The 19,489-nt window shown below is 44.3% G+C and overlaps 1 protein-coding gene across 1 annotated transcript in view; it reads right to left on the reverse strand.

Moving 5' to 3' along the window:
• Positions 1–19,131, reverse strand: part of KCNK9 (potassium two pore domain channel subfamily K member 9) — a gene marked incomplete at both ends in the record, with an annotated part of 80,124 nt that extends 60,993 nt beyond the window's left edge. The window contains one exon of the mRNA XM_080611796.1: positions 18,552–19,131. Coding sequence (XP_080467922.1) covers positions 18,552–19,131 — 580 coding nt within the window. The remainder of the gene's footprint in view (positions 1–18,551) is intronic.
• Positions 19,132–19,489: the final 358 nt, after the last annotated feature.

Genomic DNA, 19,489 nt, shown 5'->3' on the forward strand with positions numbered 1-19,489 from the left:
CTCTGATGTTGTATTAGACAATATTACAGACAGCTGTGCAGTTCACATAGCCTGGGAATATATGGTAGTGCTTATCTCTGGAGGCTTGAAAAAGAAAATATGCAGCTTCAGATGCTTTCAGAAAGGACAGTGCATCCCACATCCAGATCCCCACAACCATGCAAGGCACAAAGATAGCTCTCAGCCAAGTCCCATTACCACTGGTATCCCATGGTAAGGCAATCAGGTCGTAACTGTTCTAAACAACACCTGCATAAGCTGTGATGTTCTGTACCTGCAGGATATCCCATTCAGGTGGGATATCCTCAGGCACCTTGAGAAAAAACATCAAAGGACACCAAGATCAACATTTCCATTCGAGAAGCGTGTTACCTTAAGAACTTCACCTTTCCCTCTCTATTGACTTCTCTTTTTCCCACATCTTCCAAGTTTTTCATGACCACACAGCCCCACTCCATCTTTCCCAGCTCTCGTTCCTCATCTCCCACTTCCCCATCTGCAACGCCATTTGTGCCAGCGGTGACTAGCATTTTTTGGCTTCTTCAGAAAGTATCTCCAGGCATTGTTCCTCACAATGTCTTGGACACAAAAGATGTCCCTGAACTAACCCACAAAACTTTCATCTAGCTAGTCAGTGATGGTGGCAATTGAAAGCAATTAGACATAATTGCTATTATTTTCATTGTTTTTCCTTCTTCTGTGCTATTACTTGTTGCATTCGTTTGTGTCTTGTTTACATCAACAGGAATTTCTCCAAGGCAGTGACTTACTCCTGTGTTTTGTATTCATAAAGCTCCTGTGAGTATCACCAGGAGTTGATACCTCATGAGTCAGCATGCACAAAGAGCAGGTTTAACTTCTACAAGCAGACCAGCACCTATGCAGCTTTCATTAATGCTTCACATAGTGACTTACATCCTCAGGAGTAAAATGAAAAGAAAACCTTGCAAGTGCAATTTATGTGACAGGTAGCTGAAAAGTGGATTACCACAAAACTCAGAGCTACCTGTTTTTTTCACGCTGTCCTGAAAGGCAGATTTTTCCCATGTTCTTCAATAACTTCACACCCCAACCAACCTGTTTTCTAAACCTGTATTTGGCAGGTACAAGCTTTACTTGGCTTGGAAAGTAGCCTCCTAAGTGCAAAAGCTACTTTTGAGAGTGGAACTTCAGTTCCATCGTCTTCTAGGCACTTTTTGATATTACCCTGAGTTTCATGCTGGTGCAGAGCCCGGTGCAGCAGGGCTTCCATCCAAGGACAGGATCAATCAACATGACTGGCTCTAAGTTTCAGTGAGTGGCAAATCAGAAGAAAACCAACATCAAATCCAATTGCAGCTATAGCTGTGCTATTGTCACTGCCAAGTGGTGAAGCACACATAGCAATTCACCTTCTTTCCAGGTGGGTCTTACAATCTGTGCTGAGTACCGCACCAGCAGCAACCCACTTAGGAATCTTGCAGAGGTAGAGGTGCAGTAAGTTGTGGTTCTGGAACAGATGCTCACTGGCATCTTGAAGGCTTCAGAGGACAGCACACAGGCACACAAGATAGGGTCGCATGTAAGGTAGGCACCTCTATTTGGTTCCCTATATCAATAACCACAATCTTTTTAGAGGAACCCTCAGTGATGTCAGACATTGTGGCTCTGCCTTACCTCTCCCATCCCATGCTAAACTCTAGGTCACTGGAACACTACCTCCCTATCCCTTCCTGGGTCTACTGTCTCCCTGTTACTGTGATGGACCAAAGCAAGGCCATTGCTGCCTGCCACTGCAACAGCCCTGGTGTTGAAGGGGTCTCACAGCTCAAGCTCAGCTGAAAGAGATGGGTCAGAAAGAGGTGGGACTATGTGAGCAGCAGGGTAGGGGCTTCTATATACTCAGCCCTGACACAACCCTGCTACTGTTGTTGTCATGGTTGTGGCCACCAGCCAAACTGCAACAGCTGGCCATAATTCCTATTCCTGTTGCACTAGGACTGAAGGAGAACTGGCAGCAAAAGTTGCACCTCCTCCTGAGTGCTGCCACCTCTCCATGAAGCCCTGGTGCACAGCATAGCCTCCAAAGAGCTGGAGGAGACAAGCCCCAGCCCTGTGACTATGCTCACCTCCCCTTGTTCCAAACACATGCTTCATCCCTCTTATACTGACCATTATCGCCTCCTCTTCCCCAAACTTAGGGAATGTTCTCAACAAAGTTTCCCAAATTAATGCCTTGCAATCTCAATGAATTGGTATCTTTTAACAAAACTATTTCTTCCCCAGATCTGCAACCAACTCTAAGAAAGGAGCTTTACTGATTTCAAAATGCATATATTGCTTTCCAGCTGGATATATAGAGGAGGCTGGTGCTGGCACATGTGCCCCACCATTTTGACCCTTGCTAAGACCCATATTTAGGATTAATAAGTGGATCCCATCATGAATTCTCCCTGGCCCTCACCTCACTTCTTCTATTTCTTTTAATCCCCTGCTTTACTCCAGCAAAGGAAGAAAGTGGGAATTTTCCACTACTGCAGCATCCGGCCATGAGCTTGCTGGTCCCTTCCTAGGGTTCTCTGCAGTAAATAAAGTTTGTATGGTGACATGAAGATTGGAGGATGCTTCGCAGCTGAATAGAGATCTCCGTTAAAGCAAAGTTTGGTCCTTCATTAGATCAGCCCACGGGTGAAATGAAAGTGTGGTGACATTAGTGAACACCCTACTAGAAGCAAAGAAAGACTGCAGACCCACAGATGAGTCACGAAATCTGTCTGTTCCAGTGCTCTAATTACATTGCTCATCCAAGAAAAGCCTCTATTGGAGCCATTAGGTCAAAATCTGTTCTCCCCTAGCTGTAAATCCCTCATAACCCAGTGAAGTCAATCGATTCATATTGGTGTAAGGAAAATCAAGCGCAGTGCACTTGCACAGCCTTTGATCTTTCTGTCTCTCTCTGAACATAAGCCCACAGAATGCCATTAAAGAGACAGGAAACCCAGGCCCCCAGGTCTCACACACGCTGCAGGCACTTGGAGCAGCAAGACCGACATCAAGCACTGCAGTTGGGAGGGGAAGGAGAAGCCAGAGAAGAGACAAAAGCCTTCTGCCTTCCCTTCAGGATGAAAGTCTGTGGACCTCCCAGAGGGCCTTGGACACTTGTAAAAGGGTTGGCTCATGTGACACTACAAGGTTACACACAAAAGAAAATAAATTATCTATCAATCTGCATTTTGGGTAATAGGATCTTTCTAACAGAAATGCAAGCACAGTGAAGCACAGGTCCTGTGGCTCTCCAGTACTCAGTGAGCATGCACACCCCTTCTGATTCACAGAACTATAACACTAGAAGACTGAAGACCACCAAAACCAGCCACTTCTGTTTGACGAAACCACCCAAATGAGGGATTCCAAGCAATGGTCCATTTTGTCCCAACAGATGTCTCAAGCTTCTTCCTCTTCTCCAATGTGTTACACAGGAAAACTTGCCAGCCTCCCCTTGGCAAAGAGCATTGCACTGTGAGTGGAAGCAAAAGTCACCATTCAAAAGACACAATATTATGTGTATTAGGCAAGCAACCAAAGAACGTCTTTGGGTCACAGAAGTATTTTCTCCCTTTAAATCTAACACAACTTCGACTGAGACAGAGATGACACAGTCTTCTGGTTGAGAAGATCACCAACCATTGCTTAGTCTGCAGTCCTGACTTTTGCTTCCTGGATCAACAGAGACACCAAGTTCTCAAAGGAAGAGGTGAAGACGGAACTCCTTCAACAGCCAAGAGCAGCTCAGCTTGAACAAATTCAATAGAGAAGCTCACAAGAATAGATTGAATATTACTGATTGTGTTGGAAGACACGAAGAGTAAAGCAAGAAGGCCATGAGGGAGGCACAGACTGGAAAGCATAAGGACATTTGTCCGTTTAGGATTCCCTCCAAGCAGAAGAGCAACTGAGGAATATAAAGCTCTTATAAAGCAGAAAGGTGAAAGCTCTTGATGTCCTGATTCTAATATTTGTTCCTGTGAAGTGATTTTTTAAATCAGAGGAGATGACTCAGGAAAAAAGAGCTTTTGAGGAGTTGTTTCGAATAATATTGCAACATCTACGAATATATATCCATTTTGGATATATAGTTGTTTGGTTCAGTTAATGATCTTTTGGGGGGTGGAAGGAGAAAACTACTTCTGTTATTTAATAGGAATTTCTGTCAGCCGTTCTATCCCAGACCCTGCATTTAATAAACCATCCCCACGTTCTGAAATGAGGTCTTCTGGGTTATACATTTTCCACAGAACTGAAATGTGCACAGTATGATGGAGAAAAAGCCAGAGATATCTGTAATGGCTAATATGGAACTGTATTGATTTGTTGGTTATATGATGTTTATTTACTTTGTTAAGCCCTGTTTGAGAACATTTTTTGTTCCTCTCGGGCTACTGGCACATTTTCTGTTTGCTACAGGAGCTAATACTGATGCTACACAGTGCGTGTGTGAATTTGTTGGGTGAGTAGGAGGGGATGCTTCATTCAAAATACAGGCTCTCCAGACCAGATTCTGCATGCATTCATCTCAGTTTAAAGCCAGTGAATACACCGAAACAACCAAGTTCCACAGGACTTACAGAGAGCAACTGTGAACAGAATCTGTTTCAGTCTGTCAGGATCCACCACTATTGTCTGTTGAGAAAGCTGTAGGTGGTTTCTCCCACTCCCTGTTGATGGAAGGGGGTGGGAACACAATACCCCATGGGAATAAAAAGGCAGCTTTAAGGTGAACTGATATACGAACAGGAATTAACAGGGTGGTGGGAAGGGAATGAATCAGCTACTCCCAGTGAAGACAAAGAAATTTTTCAGACACTACCCTGGATCTCACCCACTCAGACACAGCATCTTTTCTTGGCCCCTGTGACATATTATCTCTTTCTCTCATAAAAACCTAATATTGCAGTATCAAGCAAAACCTATAAAAATGACCCTGCCAGATCAACAACCCACACTCAACCAGTGATGTTCAGTCAGTCCGTGCGTGCCAAGTCAGCCCCAGGCATCCAGGACTGTTTGTAAATGAAGCCAGCACCAGCACTAAAGTCAAGAAATTATGGAACCCAACCAAAGTTTGGGCATCTGCACTTGCAGAATCAGGGATGAATTCATGCAAGCAATGGAACATGAAGAAATATATGGTCATGGTCTCTGAGGTTTCTTCCAAAAACCACATGTAGCTACCTCACTGTTATGGTTAAAGACCCAGACTTGAAGCCCATGGAGGAAGCAGGTTTCAAAGTAGAAAAATGGAAGTTGTACAAAGGCTTAGAGGGCTCTTCTGGAAAAAAGTGCATTTGGGCTTAAAATCTGTGTAGTAAATTATCTGTTCTCCCCTTGGTGCAGGCAAGTAATTCCTCTCACTTTAATGGACAATTTTATGGCTGCTAATAACATTTGTTGCTAAAATAATGACAAGGATAATCAAATCCCATGCTTGAGGACATAAACTAATTGCTGCAGGGGTTAGCAACAAAGCCACCATTGCCATATATTGCACAGGTGTATTATGGGATAGATTTCCTTTCTCCAAAGTAGAAAGGCTTTGGTGTCTGCCAAGACAACAGATTGGATGATTGTCTGTGTTATGGAAATTGCTGGTTTGTATGCGTGGGATTTAGGGAAAGAGGAGAAACCTCTTTGTTTCAGCATGACAGAATTCGTAACCCAAAAAGCAGGATGATCAGCGGTTGCAAGATGCATATTGATGCCCATTCTAGAAATGGTCTCTTAAAGGCAAATTGAGCCTTGGCCACGATGAAGTCCACTGCCAGATAGCAAATGTTGCTGTGCACTTAGCATGGTACTCAGAAGCACCCATAGAGTGTATGCTACCAGAAGCTGAGGGCTGAGATAAGCCACAATGATCTATTTGACCTGTTTCAGGATGCTTAGATCTTCAGTCCATCACTCGGAAGTTACTCAACTCATCGGTCAGCTCCTGTATAGCAGCTATCAGACACCCACCCCTAGGAACACACGGCTTGGAGGGACCTCAACAGGTAACCTTGTCCACTCAGGTCTGAGGCAGGATGAAGGATATACCAAGCCCATGTGTGTTGGACAACTGGCTAACCCATTAACATAAATATCCTACTACTGGCCCTTTGAAGGTTCTTTAGAGATCATGTTCCTGCTGTTTTCACTGCTGACAATGAACCTACATCTGCCATGCTGACAAGTAAACCTTTTATATATAAGTAGAAAATACTGATCACTGTTCTCTTTACAACAGCATTTCACATACTCAAAGACTGTTATTAGGCCTCCCTTCAAATATTTCTTTTCAAGACTAAACATATCTATCCACTTCACACTGACTGCAGGTCTCTTAGCATTTTGATTTTTCTCTTCCTTTCTCAAAACAGTGTGTGCCCAAAACTGGACGGGTTTCAAGCTGAAGCTTTACCAATACCAACAAACCAGAACAGCTACCTTCTGTGGCTTACATCCAACATTTGCCTGCTTTGAACATCTCACACCATGGACTCATATTTAGACTATAATCCACTTTACCAGCATGATGTTGCAGTACTTGCATTGAGTCAGTTCGTATCATTTCTCTGTGTGTGCATTTGATGTTTCCTTCTGCAGTGTAATACTTTGCACTTGTCTTTATTGAATTTCATCACACTGATTTAAGACCATTTCTCCAATTTATCAGAATCACTTTGCATTCTGCTCCTGCCCTCTGAAGCACTAGCCACCCCTCTCACAATTAATATGTGCATTCTCTGTTCTATCAGACAAGCCATTAATGGGAAAATTCAACAGTACCAACCACAAGACAGACCCTTGTAGGTTTGTATGTGTTATGTCCATCCAATTTGACAGGGAACTAATCATAAATATTGTTTTTTCTCCTATTATGTGAAATTATCCAGTGGCTTGGCTGATTTAGCAGGGGGCAACTGAGTCTGCATTTTCTGCCCCATTTACAACCACCTGCACAGTATGTGTGTTTTTCATACACGCGATAAGCCCAGCCACAGTGCAACCTCTAATCCACAGCGTGTGTGCATTCAGACCTTGCATCCTCATGTGGCAATTCAATCCAGGCTGTATTTTTCTACTGCAACTCAATGCTATTACAATGCCACACATGTAATAAATGATATGATCTCTTGCTCCCCCACTATCAGTTATCTACTGAAAAAAACAATCCAAAGAAGTGCAACGTGAGTTAGTCAAGAAAAAATTCGTGTTTGTTCCAGCTTGTCCCTTGTTATCCCCAAGGAACTTTCATGCTGATTGTTTAACAGCTTGGTCAAATATCTTTCTGAGTATCAAATTTAGGTTGACTGAGCATTAACTCCCCATGTTCTCTCCTGTCCCTTTTTTAAAGATAGGCAGCATGTTTATTTTTCCCTGCAACAGCCACTGGTAGAGCTGTTCAAACAGCAGCCATAAAAAACTGGTGACACTGCTGACAGTGAACAGTTGCTGCTCAGAGAAGGGGTTTGATTCTTATCCAGATATTCAGCTGGAGACAAAATTGTAGGATGCACAGATAATCCCTCAGGGAAGCAGGAACCTTCAGCAAAAAAAGGACAAAATAAACTTACTTAGATACCAAGCAAGATCCAAGACAAACTTCAAATGGCCTCTGTGTGTGTGTGTACAGAACCATTAAAAGTAAGGCAGGAGGAGGCTAGTCCATACCTTGCCACGAGGCAGGGCATTATACACGGGCCATCCTTGGCAGATGTTTGTCTATCCTGTTTTTCAAGACCTAGCAAAGAAGAGCCCACCCCCTCCCCATCGAATGTATTTCACAGTTTTACTGTTATCATTGCTAGAAAGATCTTTTTTCTCTGTGGCCACTCTTAATGCTTCCTTGCTGATGTTTAACAGCACCTCACCCAAGTTCCTCAGGAGCAGACCATGTTTTTGATCAGATTTGAGAAGTTCCGCAGGCTGGATTCTTTTCAGAGCGCTCATCACCCAACCTGAAGTCAGGTTTCAGCTAGTCATCCAAATCAAAGCATATATGCTCAAGAGCCAGCAACTTCTATAGGGATACCTGTCGCTAGAGACTCACAGCCAAGCTTACATCCCATGCATCTACCCCTTCAGTATCATGAGCCTTTACCGTGGCCCATCCTGAGAAAAGAAAAACCTCCTGAAATACTTAAAAAGAAATCTATGTCCTACCAAAATGCCAGTAGCTGAGCTGCCTGCACTGTAGGGACACAGACTTCGAACATCACACAACACCAATGAAGTAAGACTGAAGCTCTAGGAAAAATGATCTCTGGTGCCCATACAACAAGTCAAACCAGAGCTGAATTCAACCCATACACATTAAACTATCACAAGCACTGGAGTGATATGAAGGCTTCTAAATGAAAATATAATTAGGAGTGGATATTAGGGAAGAAAACAAAAATGAAGCCATTCTGAATCGCACCTAGTGCTTCTCAGGCATTAAAAGAAACTTCTTGGATATGCAGTACATTCACTAACTGACTTGTAACACTGCTAATTTGCCTCTGTTGGCCTACACCAGTAGGTATCAGCTTCTGCTGTTTCCTCTGACTGGCAGAGTGCACTCATTAAGGCAAACACATTGCTACTAGAGCCCTAATTGTTTTGAAAAGTGCCCTTTAAATAGCAGGCCTTTTACTACAAAGCAGGATGTGTTTTAAGAGCAAATCATGAGCTAAAGCCTTTGCTGCCAAAAGAGTGGATGATCAATTATTTGTTTGTCAGACAAAAAATACCAGAAAAGAATGCAAAAGATAATAGAGCATTAGTATAGACTGAACAGCTTCCATCTCCTTCCTCTTCTTGGGATGTTCATCCCCACATGGAACAGGAAAGCGGGAGAAAAACTGAAGGAGAGAGTTCGAGATGATCACTAAATTCTTAATTTATCAGTTGAAATGTCAACTGAAGAATTCAGGTCAAATCACTGGGATTTAAAGGTGCTTCTGATGGTACAGACACAGCGTCTCTGGTTTAACTATCAGTTGCCTAAAATGAGCTTTATCTCATTTCTAACACACTTAAGTAATACTGGAAAAAAAGACTGCAACAATAACTCATATTTGGTATCCAGGAGAAAACTAGTCGATCAGGGACTATTAAGGAGGATGTGTCAGAGTAATGGTGAGTAGATCCCTTCAGATGTTGGGAGAGACTCTCACTCCCCAAATATCAGTCCCCAGACTTCCACATCCCAAAATATGCTTTTCTTTTCCTTCTTTGGCAGCCTAGGGCAATCCAGGTTTTTTGACAGACTAGTACATACGCACGATTCTCAGTAATACTGAAAGGACATCCTTTTGCTGTTTCTAGTCCTTAGCAGAAAATACTATATGCTTTATCCTGTAAGGAACTCTTCTAAAACTTCTGGCCTACCTCTGGAAGCCCAAGAAGTTCCCAAAGGCCAGAAAAAATTGTGGGATAGCCCTGAGACTTCAAGTCACCTCTGCAAGTACGAGGTGTTTCTCTGATGCAAGGTTGTGATAGCAACTTCAGTCGTCTTTGTCTCGTAAGACTTTTAAGACATTTCAGATGCAGTATCTTATGAGACACAGCCTGCATGCAGAGCTTTACGGTCAGGGCTCCACATCCTTCCTGCTGCATTTTTTATATTGCAGGTTCCCTAGTTCCCAGAGCAAAGTTAACCTAAGCACCAGACTGCAGGTATTTAGAAGTCATTACTGCCAATAGCACTGTTTTCACTGAGTGAAGTCAGACCTGTTTCAACAAACTGTGTAAACTATTAACAGTTAATTGCAACTGTCCATTAGTTCAAGTAATAGAGGCCTATACCTTTTAAACAAGAGTATTTGACACCTTTTCTTACTGTGTTTGGTCCTGAAAAGTTCCAGATGGATGTGAAATGCTGCAAAGTGACATTCCAAAACTCCAGGTGGGCACAAGTCTGGTGCAACAGTTAATTTCTGATACGGTTCCCATAGCAATGGCCTGTGATGGTTTAAACATAGGAGGAGGACATCCTCTCTAGAGGACATCAAAAGAAAAGAGGGTGGAAGAAGTAAAATATTCCATCTGCACCCAAAACATCTCAGTAATGACTTAATGGTAGCATGAATCGGAAATTGCTGACAGTGCCAACTGCCTTGGGAGTAGATCTCTTTTATTTCTACCTTCCCTTCAATATGTCGAGAATATCCCTAAATTGGGAGTCTACAAGCATTTCCTCGCAGCTAATCTCCTGCACTCTACAATTAGAGAGAGCTGCTGCGGGTTTCATTCATCAATCTGTGCCCTAAAGCTCTCTGCGAAATGTTCCTGTCTGGAAAAGCTCATGCAGCTAGCAAAGGAAGTGATCCTCTTCTGTGACAGGAGAGCAAGGAGACAATCCGATCTTTTAACCCCACTACTTGTCTGCTTTGCTCTGAAGCTCTTTCTTGCTGGCGCAGGGAATTGAAAGGACATCCTAAGAAGTAACAAATACATGAGTCCTTAATAGAGATATGTCTTTCACTGACATGCCCTAATCATCTCTGTAATGAAAGCAGTTAAAAAGGACACTGAACCTTTTAGCCAGCTAATGACTACAGAAGCCTCTTGTGGCAATTGGCCAGATAGAGAAAAAAACTGCTAAGAAATTTAGGAGATTCTTCCCCCAAATTCGAAAAGAAGTAAGAGTGCATTACACGCTAAAAATATAAAAGGCATCTCAGTGGATCAGAAGAGGTTGTTAACTGTCTGGCAGCAATGAAAGAAAGCAAAAGAAAATAAAACAAACCAACAACCACCACTAAAACAAATAAATGGAATAAAAAGCATCAGCATCCTTCCTCAGAATTACTCTTTTCTCAAAGTTTAAGGTACGCAGAAGGCAAGTAGTTTAGCCTCTCACTTTCAATTAAAAACAATGAAAATCCATATAAATGCCCAAGTCAGCACATACTGTAACTCTACAAATTCTGTTTGCTTCATTATTCAAAAGAAAATAAATCTGAAAACTGCTCTTACAGGTATTTTCCAGGAGTTGGTTTGCTGCAAAATACAGCAACTTGCATTGTAGAATACATGTCAAATAATGACCTGATCCAAAACCGCTGCGATTCAAAATACCCTCTTCATTATTTACAACAGGCTTTAGATCTGGCCTTAATTTCTGGGGGATTTTTTCCTCATCCATAGACCCTCTCACTTTAATCAAAGAAACTGCCACACTACAACACCAACAATATAAATGTCACTCATCAAGTCAGAGACACATGGTAGGGAACAAGTAACCCAGGGGAAGGATTCTTATCTATACATTTTAAAGTCAGTAGCTTCCATGGACTATAATCCAGAGAAGGAAATAAATTCAAATTAATTTGCATCACAGCAATCTGCGTGCATTAAATTTTGGTAGTCCGTAGCTTCACTCAGAAATATCCACAAGCCAAAAAGAGGTGAATAGGCCTGTTACACACAGCAAGTAGCTGAAGCAAGTCCATAGTAACCTCTTAGTTCAACTCAGAAGCAGCAAGGACTCTTACTGATTAGTTCTGCATCACCAGCAAGTGTCCTTGCTAGCATCTCTTACAGGGGAAAGGGATATTCCATGTGGCCTTCATCCAGATTCAGTGAAGGATCTTCAGCAAAATCTATAGAAACTGGGTACCTAAAAATCTAAAGGGCCTTTGACACATAGTAGTAACAGAGTAGTAACCCAGCAATGTATATGCTCCTTCATGTAATAAAGCTCCTGATTCTGAATACTATTGTATGTCAGAAGACCTAAACTGCAGGAGTTTGATAACATCACCTTGTATTCATTATGGACCTCTGCCTTTGGTTCATCTTCACTGTTTAATCTGGCTGTAAACTAATGCCATGTGGCCTGAAAGAGAGAGAAGTCAGCTGTTTGGCAATTAGAAATAGTTCCCAACTTGAATCTTCAGAAAGTCATTTTATCTTCTTGTCTCTAAATTGAGGGTAATTTTTACACAGAGGTGTTGTGAAGATGAATCACCTAATGTCAGTACAGTATTCTGAATACAAAGTGCTGTGTAACTCCAGCTCGAAGCCATGAGCACAGCTTTCAGCATTTATGAAGGAATATACTCCAGCATTGAAGGAACTAAGCACCTTAGCTCAAATTGCCTTCAAGGGAAGACAACAGCATTCTGGTCTTTCCTTTGTGCCAGACCAGCAGCCTCTGTGCCAAAACACATGCTGTCCAAAAGGCAAGCTCTGCATTAATCAGTTTTTCTTTAGATCAAGCCTCATCGTTCTGATGCTGTTCCCAGAGAAAGCCAAGGTGGGTTTATTCTTCTTAGTTGAAGTACGCATAAGCCCCTAGCTAATAGCTAAATTCTTCCCTTATTCTTAGTCTAGAAATCCTCCTCTCCCTCCCAATTCTGCTCTGTAAGTTTCTGCTTGCCATCCTTATATCGGCAGGATCATTTTCTTCTTCAGTTCACTTCTTTCCCAGGAGACACACCGACACCTCTAACTTGTAGCCTTGACAGTGGGTAAACACAGATACTTCCATGCTGACACTTGCAAAGGTACATAAATGGTTCTACTGCATAAAAGAATAATCAATAAGCAAAGACCATATCATGAAGAAAATGGAATTTCAAAGATCTTTGGCTTGCTTTCTCAAGAAAATAAGCCCAGGAACTATTATAGCTCAAGAAGTGGAAAAAGAAAGATTCAGAAAATCACAGAACATACGGCTGATAAAGACTTCAAGAGGTCAGCCAGTCCATCTTCCTCCCCAAAGGCAAATAAAGCAGCGCTAACTCAACCATTCCAGACAGATTTTTGTCTAAGCTCCTTTTAAAATGCTCCAATGATGGAGATTCCACAACCTCCTCAGGCAATCTCTCCCAGCACACAACCATCCTGACAGCTGGAAAGAGTTTCCTCTTTAGCCTAATCTAAATCTCACTTGCTTCAGTTAAAGTTATGAATTAGTTAGGAAGAAATGAAAAAGCAACAAGTCCTAAAAAACTACAAGACACCTATTTCTCAAGCCTGGTTAAACTACAGAAAGCTGCTGACACCATCACCCAGATGAGTGGCTAGAGGTTTCTCGATGCTTCCCCAAAACTGCCTTCAGACCCTTACTGGATATTGCATTTGCAGTGCCAGTAAGCCATGCAGTGGGAAGTTGCAGTTAAGCATCAGTCTGAGCTGTATTTTTGCCTTGCTTATCAGTGGTTTTTACAAAGCTCTTGCTAATATGCCTCTGGCAGGAATGTGAGGTATCACTGCAAAACCAGTTTTCAAGAACTCCAGAACTGTTTCTACAGAGGTGTGACAAAAGTAGCCACAAAGTCCCTTCTGTGTTAGTCCCTTCTGTGTTAGCAGAACACTCTTTTGAGTATTTATTATTTTAATCTCCATGAGACAAAGAATATAGTGTGAAAAGATCTTGCTGAACATTTCAGTTATGCAGGTGAGCAAAATCGTATGCACAGTTCATCTTGATGCAGATCACGGAAGCTCACTGCCTCCTTGCTTGGGAGATACCACCAACAGACACTCAAGCCCTGATCATCCAATATTCCCCAGTGAAGCTTCAGATGGTGTGAATGAATAGATTTGTGACTCCAGCGCATCTACAAGCATTGGCATCACCAGAAGATCTTGCTCTCTGCGTTCACCTGAATTTATTAAGAAGAGTGGCTTTAATCTACTCTGTACTTGTTTGGAGTTTTTTATACGAGATATGACCTTCATGGTCGTGGCAAGTCATGAATGCAGTAGTAAACTAACCAAAGTATTAGTATCTTCTTTCTTATCTTTCCCTTTTCATGTCTTGTTGCCTTCCTTTTTTTTCTTTCCATTGCCAATTGTCCATCTGCCATGATTCCCTATTCAAAGCTTTTCAACTGACTGCCTTTAAACATAAGCATCCGTCAAAAACCAAGAGCAGACTCAAAAACAACAGAGCCTGGTCTCCAAGGAGGAGCAAGCCTGACAACATAATTCATACGTGAAAACACTTTTTCGACACAAAATTAGAGACATTGCAACACTACCAGCTTGGTATATTTACACCCATTTTACAGAAGGCTAAAGAAAGGATAGAGGACTTAATCCTGAAATGGATTTGAGCAAGTGCTTGTCTAGTTCATTAATGCAAGTTCAAACTCCCTGTCAGGCCACCGTCTGCCAGAAGTATGTAATCTCCTCATCTGGATGTAGACAGATCCTGAGTGTTTAGCTATTCAGTAGCCAAACAGCTGTTAATAGGTGGATATTCCATTCACCATTACAAGTATTGCACTGTATTCTGATAAAATATTTAGTCTATGTTCACCAGGGTAGTTGAATCACTGCTTGTAGTGGGTTTGAAACTGAAAACAAAGGCCTAAACTCTAGAAAAAGGGACTAGGAATTCACAGCACACACAGTCTTTAATTATGCTCCCCTTATAGTCACTTCTCAGGAAATAAATAAATAAATAAAAATCCTCAATCTGTTTGTTGTTTCAGTTCATTTTAGGGTGACATAAACAGCTTTCAGTTCTTTACATTCTGCACAAGCCTCCAGAAATATTCAGTGTTTACTAGAGCTTGGTAGTGTTAAATCAAGTATGACTATCACCCTTTAAGGCCTAAATGATGAGCGATATCCATACCAATAACACATTTTGACAGTGTTGACACCTGCTTACATCAAAGCAGTTTACTCACTCTTACAAACCTGTGGGAAAGGGCATTAAAACTTAATAGGAATACAAGGAATTACCTTTTATTTTCAAAAGTCGGTGTTTTCACTCATCGTGTCCAGCCTCTTGATGAATTCTGTAGCATATTCTACAGCATATCTCATAAAAGATAAGCAGCTGGATGGAGAACTTGATTAAACTACTCTCTGTCATCGTATTGGATGTGTAACTGGAAATGATTGTGTAACTGGAAAGGGACAGGAAATTATACTACATAACTCTGAAGGGAGAACAATCCCAAAATAAACTCAGCAACTGGTGAGAGCTAAGTACATCTTATTAGCTCATTTTGATCACCTACAAACTTTCACGGAATTCAAACATGACCAAAACTGTGCAGAAACTGGCTATTTTTCTTCTGCTAATGGATTTTAAGATCAGAAATGTTGAATGCTGTAGCAGCTGTGATTGTTAATAGCTTTTATTGGGTCACTTAAAATAACGGCATTGCATCTGGGGAGTAGATAAAAAATGTTGTGTCCCAGGTGATAAAACCATGTAGTTCATCAGCCGTTGCTTCTTTGTTTAGTAGGCAGCTTGTCAAAACAGCAGCAATGCCCTACCACCCTCTAATAAAAAACAGAATAGTAGAATGGTTTGGGTTGGAAGGGACCTTAAAACTCATCCAGTTCCAAACCCCTGCCATGGGCAGGGACACCTTCCACTAAACCAGGTTGCTCCAAGCTCTGCCCAAGCTTGCCTTGAACACTGCCAGGGATGGGGCAGCCACAACTTCCCTGGCCAACCTATGCCAGAGCCTCACCATCCTCATAGCGAAGAACTTCTTCTTAATATCTAATCTACATCTCCCCTCTGTCAGTTTAAAGCCATTCCTCCTTGTCCTATCACTACTACTATTACGCCCTTGTAAAAAGTCCCTCTCCAGCTTTTTTGTGCCGGAGAGCCATGTGTTAGAGGAGATGTGAGAGCCGACCAAATCTCAGCACTTCGCCTCTCACGGGATGCTTTCAGTTTGCCATCCTCCCTTCCAAACAGGTCTTCAGTAATGAGTTTTCACAAGCCCCGTCGGGCAGCGGGGCATGCCTGAGGAGGCACGGCCCGAGCCGGCAGCGGGAGCTGTCCCTTCAGCACCACGGGCCACCCCAGCCGCGAACACCCGGACTCGAACAGGTACCGGTGGCCACTGCCAGTCACAAATGCCTTCGGTGCAATGAAAGCCACAGCGGTTTGAATCGATCCAATGAAAGGGTAATCGCTTCAGACATGTTGCTAGCACGGCAGTATTAAGAAGAACAATTAAGTTAGACATAAATTAGTCTGCTGCCTGTCATACGCGCATTGCTAGACCTTGTGGTCCACTGATTCTTATCACACTTCTCTGAGGAGAAGCTTTGTGGAGACAGATGTACCACTCTATATTAGGCAACGAAGGGTTTCATTCACTCTGTTTTAAAAATCAGCCTGCAATGGTTAGTTAGACGCACTTTTGCAGGAGCACTGGTTGCCTACAGCACGCTCACAAGTGCACACACAACTGCCTGTGCTCCTCCAAGTCTGGAAGGATGCAGAGGGAGAGGGAAATCTGTATGAAAGCATACACACAAATTAAAATTCGGACTCACAAAAGATTAACATGAACATTTAAGATCACTGCCCTATGAATCACAAAGAAATCTCTTATTTTCCAGAGAACTTAAATATAGGAAGTAATTTCTTCTCCTCTGTGAACCAGATTATTTTAGGATAAAGAAGAAATTAAAGAACAACCTCCCATGCTCACTTTTACAGACTACCAGTCAATGAGACACCATCACAAAGCTACTTTAGTACCGAGGAGATGATACACAGAATAGAAGATGCAGATAGTAACTATTAATAAACTTCCAAAAGATGGATCCTCCCGGAGCAGAGTTTCCCAAATGAACAATCATTAAGGAACGTCTGTCTTTCCGCACCATTCTTTATTATCACTCTTCCTCCCAGTGGTTCCCTGTTGCTATACACATCTTAAATTTAAACAATTCTAACATCCCAAAGCGCCTCCGCCTACAGAAACACACGCCATGCTCTGCACGCTGAGGTGCTCCGAGCTTCCTAAACAAATCCCAGTTCTTTGCAGGAGAAAATGCTTCAGCTTCCCAAGCAAGTTGGGCTTGTTTCCAAGTAAAATATGATCAAAACAGCAAACTACCCTCTCTACCTGTCACCAACTGAGCTTAAGAACATAGAAAGTGTTGAAGCCACCTCTTGGGTGGGAGTAGCAGGCACCGTGAGTACACAGGCGTGTGCATGGAAGCCTCGTAAATCCAGAGGGGCATGACCGGCCACTACACACTCAGCACAAATACATGACAAGAGACTGATGGAGGAAGAGAGAATCAGTGACCAAAGGAGAAAGGGGAGTTCTGACATCATAATGAACAGTAGGTAATCTAAGTCAGCAGCCAAAGTTACATTCTACTCCAATTCTACAGCCTATTAGTATGTGTGCTTTATATAATAATCTAATAACAGAAAAGAAGAGGAAATTTTCCCTTTAAAATTCTTCTTTTCATATGGGTAAATAGGCAAATACTGTCGGATTGTCTTTCAAAGAAAATTTTTTATCATCCAGGTATAATACAATCAAGTACAAATGTATGTAGACCCTGCTCAAAGGGTATTCCATAGCATGTTCTGCTGAAAGCTATCAGTGTCTTCAGGTGACAATGTTCAAATTTCTTGTAACAAACCCAAAACAGTAAAATGACTGAGTCCTGTACTAATAAGAGAGCTGGTGTTTCATGTCCTGCTCCGTACAATGCACTATCTAACAGCCACTGAGCTGGAGAGGTCTTTCCAGATCTCCCGAGATGTAAGGGGGTGAACACTGAGAAGCGCTGGGAGAACGTTACCAACTGCTTCCATCCTCGATGGATACAAAACCACTGAGGAAGGAACCAAGCCAGAGCTGGAGTTGTGGCACAGCTCTGCATGCACACCACAGCCTCTTGTTATCCTGGTATTTATTTTCATGGCAGGGAAGCAAACTTTGTGTGAAATGATCTGCTTTAGCTGCGGGAAGCAGAGCAGTACAAAATGACAGCCTGTGGCTGTGTCCACTGACTGTCCCCTGACTGTCCTGAGAAGTGGCATGTCTGGGAAGCTGGGCAGCATGGATGTGACAGCAGACATAATTCTGCCTGTCAGACCATGTGCCCACAAAGAGTAGACGCAGACTGTGACCTGTTGGCACAGCCGACTCTCCAGCTGCAATAAAAACTTCAGGAACACCTTGGGAATGCCCAGGAGAGGCCCAGCGATGGGACCACATCTGTGGGAATCCCTTCATAGCCCTGCCCAAGACCAAAACTAAGTTTGTGAAAGCAGGGCTATGCGTGACTACACACAGGGCTCTCCCAGCTGATCCAGCTCCCGTACCCTCATCATTTCCATCTTCACCCAAATGCTGTTTACCTGAGTTTTCCCCACATCTCTTTAAGCAAAGGTGCAAGGAGAAGCATGGCAACAGGGCCTCCTTCTTCCTGAGGTGAATACCAGGAGTGTCACCCTGCCTCTTCCCCCCTCCTCTGTGACACCCAAGCCACAGTCTGATGGTAGCCAACTGGCCAGCACCAATGCCCCCAGCCAGGCCTGCCTCAGTCCTCTCTATTCCCACCCTGTGGGGGGACACAGGCTCCATCTCTAATAAGAGTTAGAGGTATGGGACACCGCCAAATCCAACAAGTGCCCATGAAGAGCAATGAATTACATAACACAGGAGGGAAGCCAAAAAACTCATCCAAGCACAGAACTCTTCCCATGCCACGGCCCTACTGCTCCCCTCCCCTTCTTCCAACCAGGGGGGCTTTCACCCCAGCCCTCACCCTGGCCCCAGAGAACCTCCCCGAGGGCAGACACTCACCGATGGTCGTGATGACCGTGATGGCAAAGTAGAAAGAGCCGGCGAATTTCCACTGTACGCCGGCCCGATGTGGTTCGGACTGCATGATCACCAACTCCAGCTGCCGGTAGTCCTCGCTGGTGATGTTGTACTTTCCTTTGAGCCGGATCTCCTCGGCTTTGAGTTTCTCCTCCTCCCGCATCTCGTTGTCGGACTCCAGGGCATCAAAGACAGCAGCCCCGACCAGCAGGTAGGTGAACGTGCAGATGATGAGGGACAGGGTCCGCACGTTCTGCCTCTTCATGGCCGCCAGCAAGGGGCGAGTGAGGGGACCATGTCCCCCCCTGGCCGCCCGGGGATCCGACAGGCCGCAGCAGCCGCAGCAGAGGGGCAGCTGCCGGCGGGGCTGCCGGCGCCCGCCGCTGCCGCTGCTCCGGGGCAGCTTGTGCGGCGGCGGCGGCCGCTCTCCGCCCGCCTGCTCGGGTTCCTGGGAGGAGGAGAGGCACAGGAGGCTGCTGGAGCGCCGGGACCAAGTGCCCTGGAGCCGGGAAACTCTGCGCAGGACCTGCCCAAACCAAGCCGTCCCAGCGCGCAGGGCCATCCAGGGCACCCCCGCTCCTCCCCAGCACCGCGGCCAGGGGCAGGGGGTCCCCGCCGCGGAGAGGAGGCGCTGGGCAGCGCCCCGCCGGTGAAGGACCGGCAGCCCCGAGCTGGAGTCCTGCGGCCGGCGGGTCCCCCCGCGAAGTTGGCGCGTCGACTCGGGAAGGGTCCCTCGCAGCCCGGGCGGGGCGCGGCGGGGACGCGGAGGCCGCCGCCGTCCCAAGTTTCTTCAGGAGGCGCAGCGGGGCCGAGAGGGGCCGGGCGGCGGCAGCGCTCCCATCCGTGGGGGGCCGCGCAGAGGGATGAGGGGCTGCGGGAGCCCGGGCTCCGTCCGTCGGGGGTGGCCCGCGGGGGCCCCG

Source organism: Psittacula echo, assembly GCF_963264785.1.
Source record: "Psittacula echo genome assembly, chromosome: 2".
NCBI lineage: Eukaryota > Metazoa > Chordata > Aves > Psittaciformes > Psittacidae > Psittacula > Psittacula echo.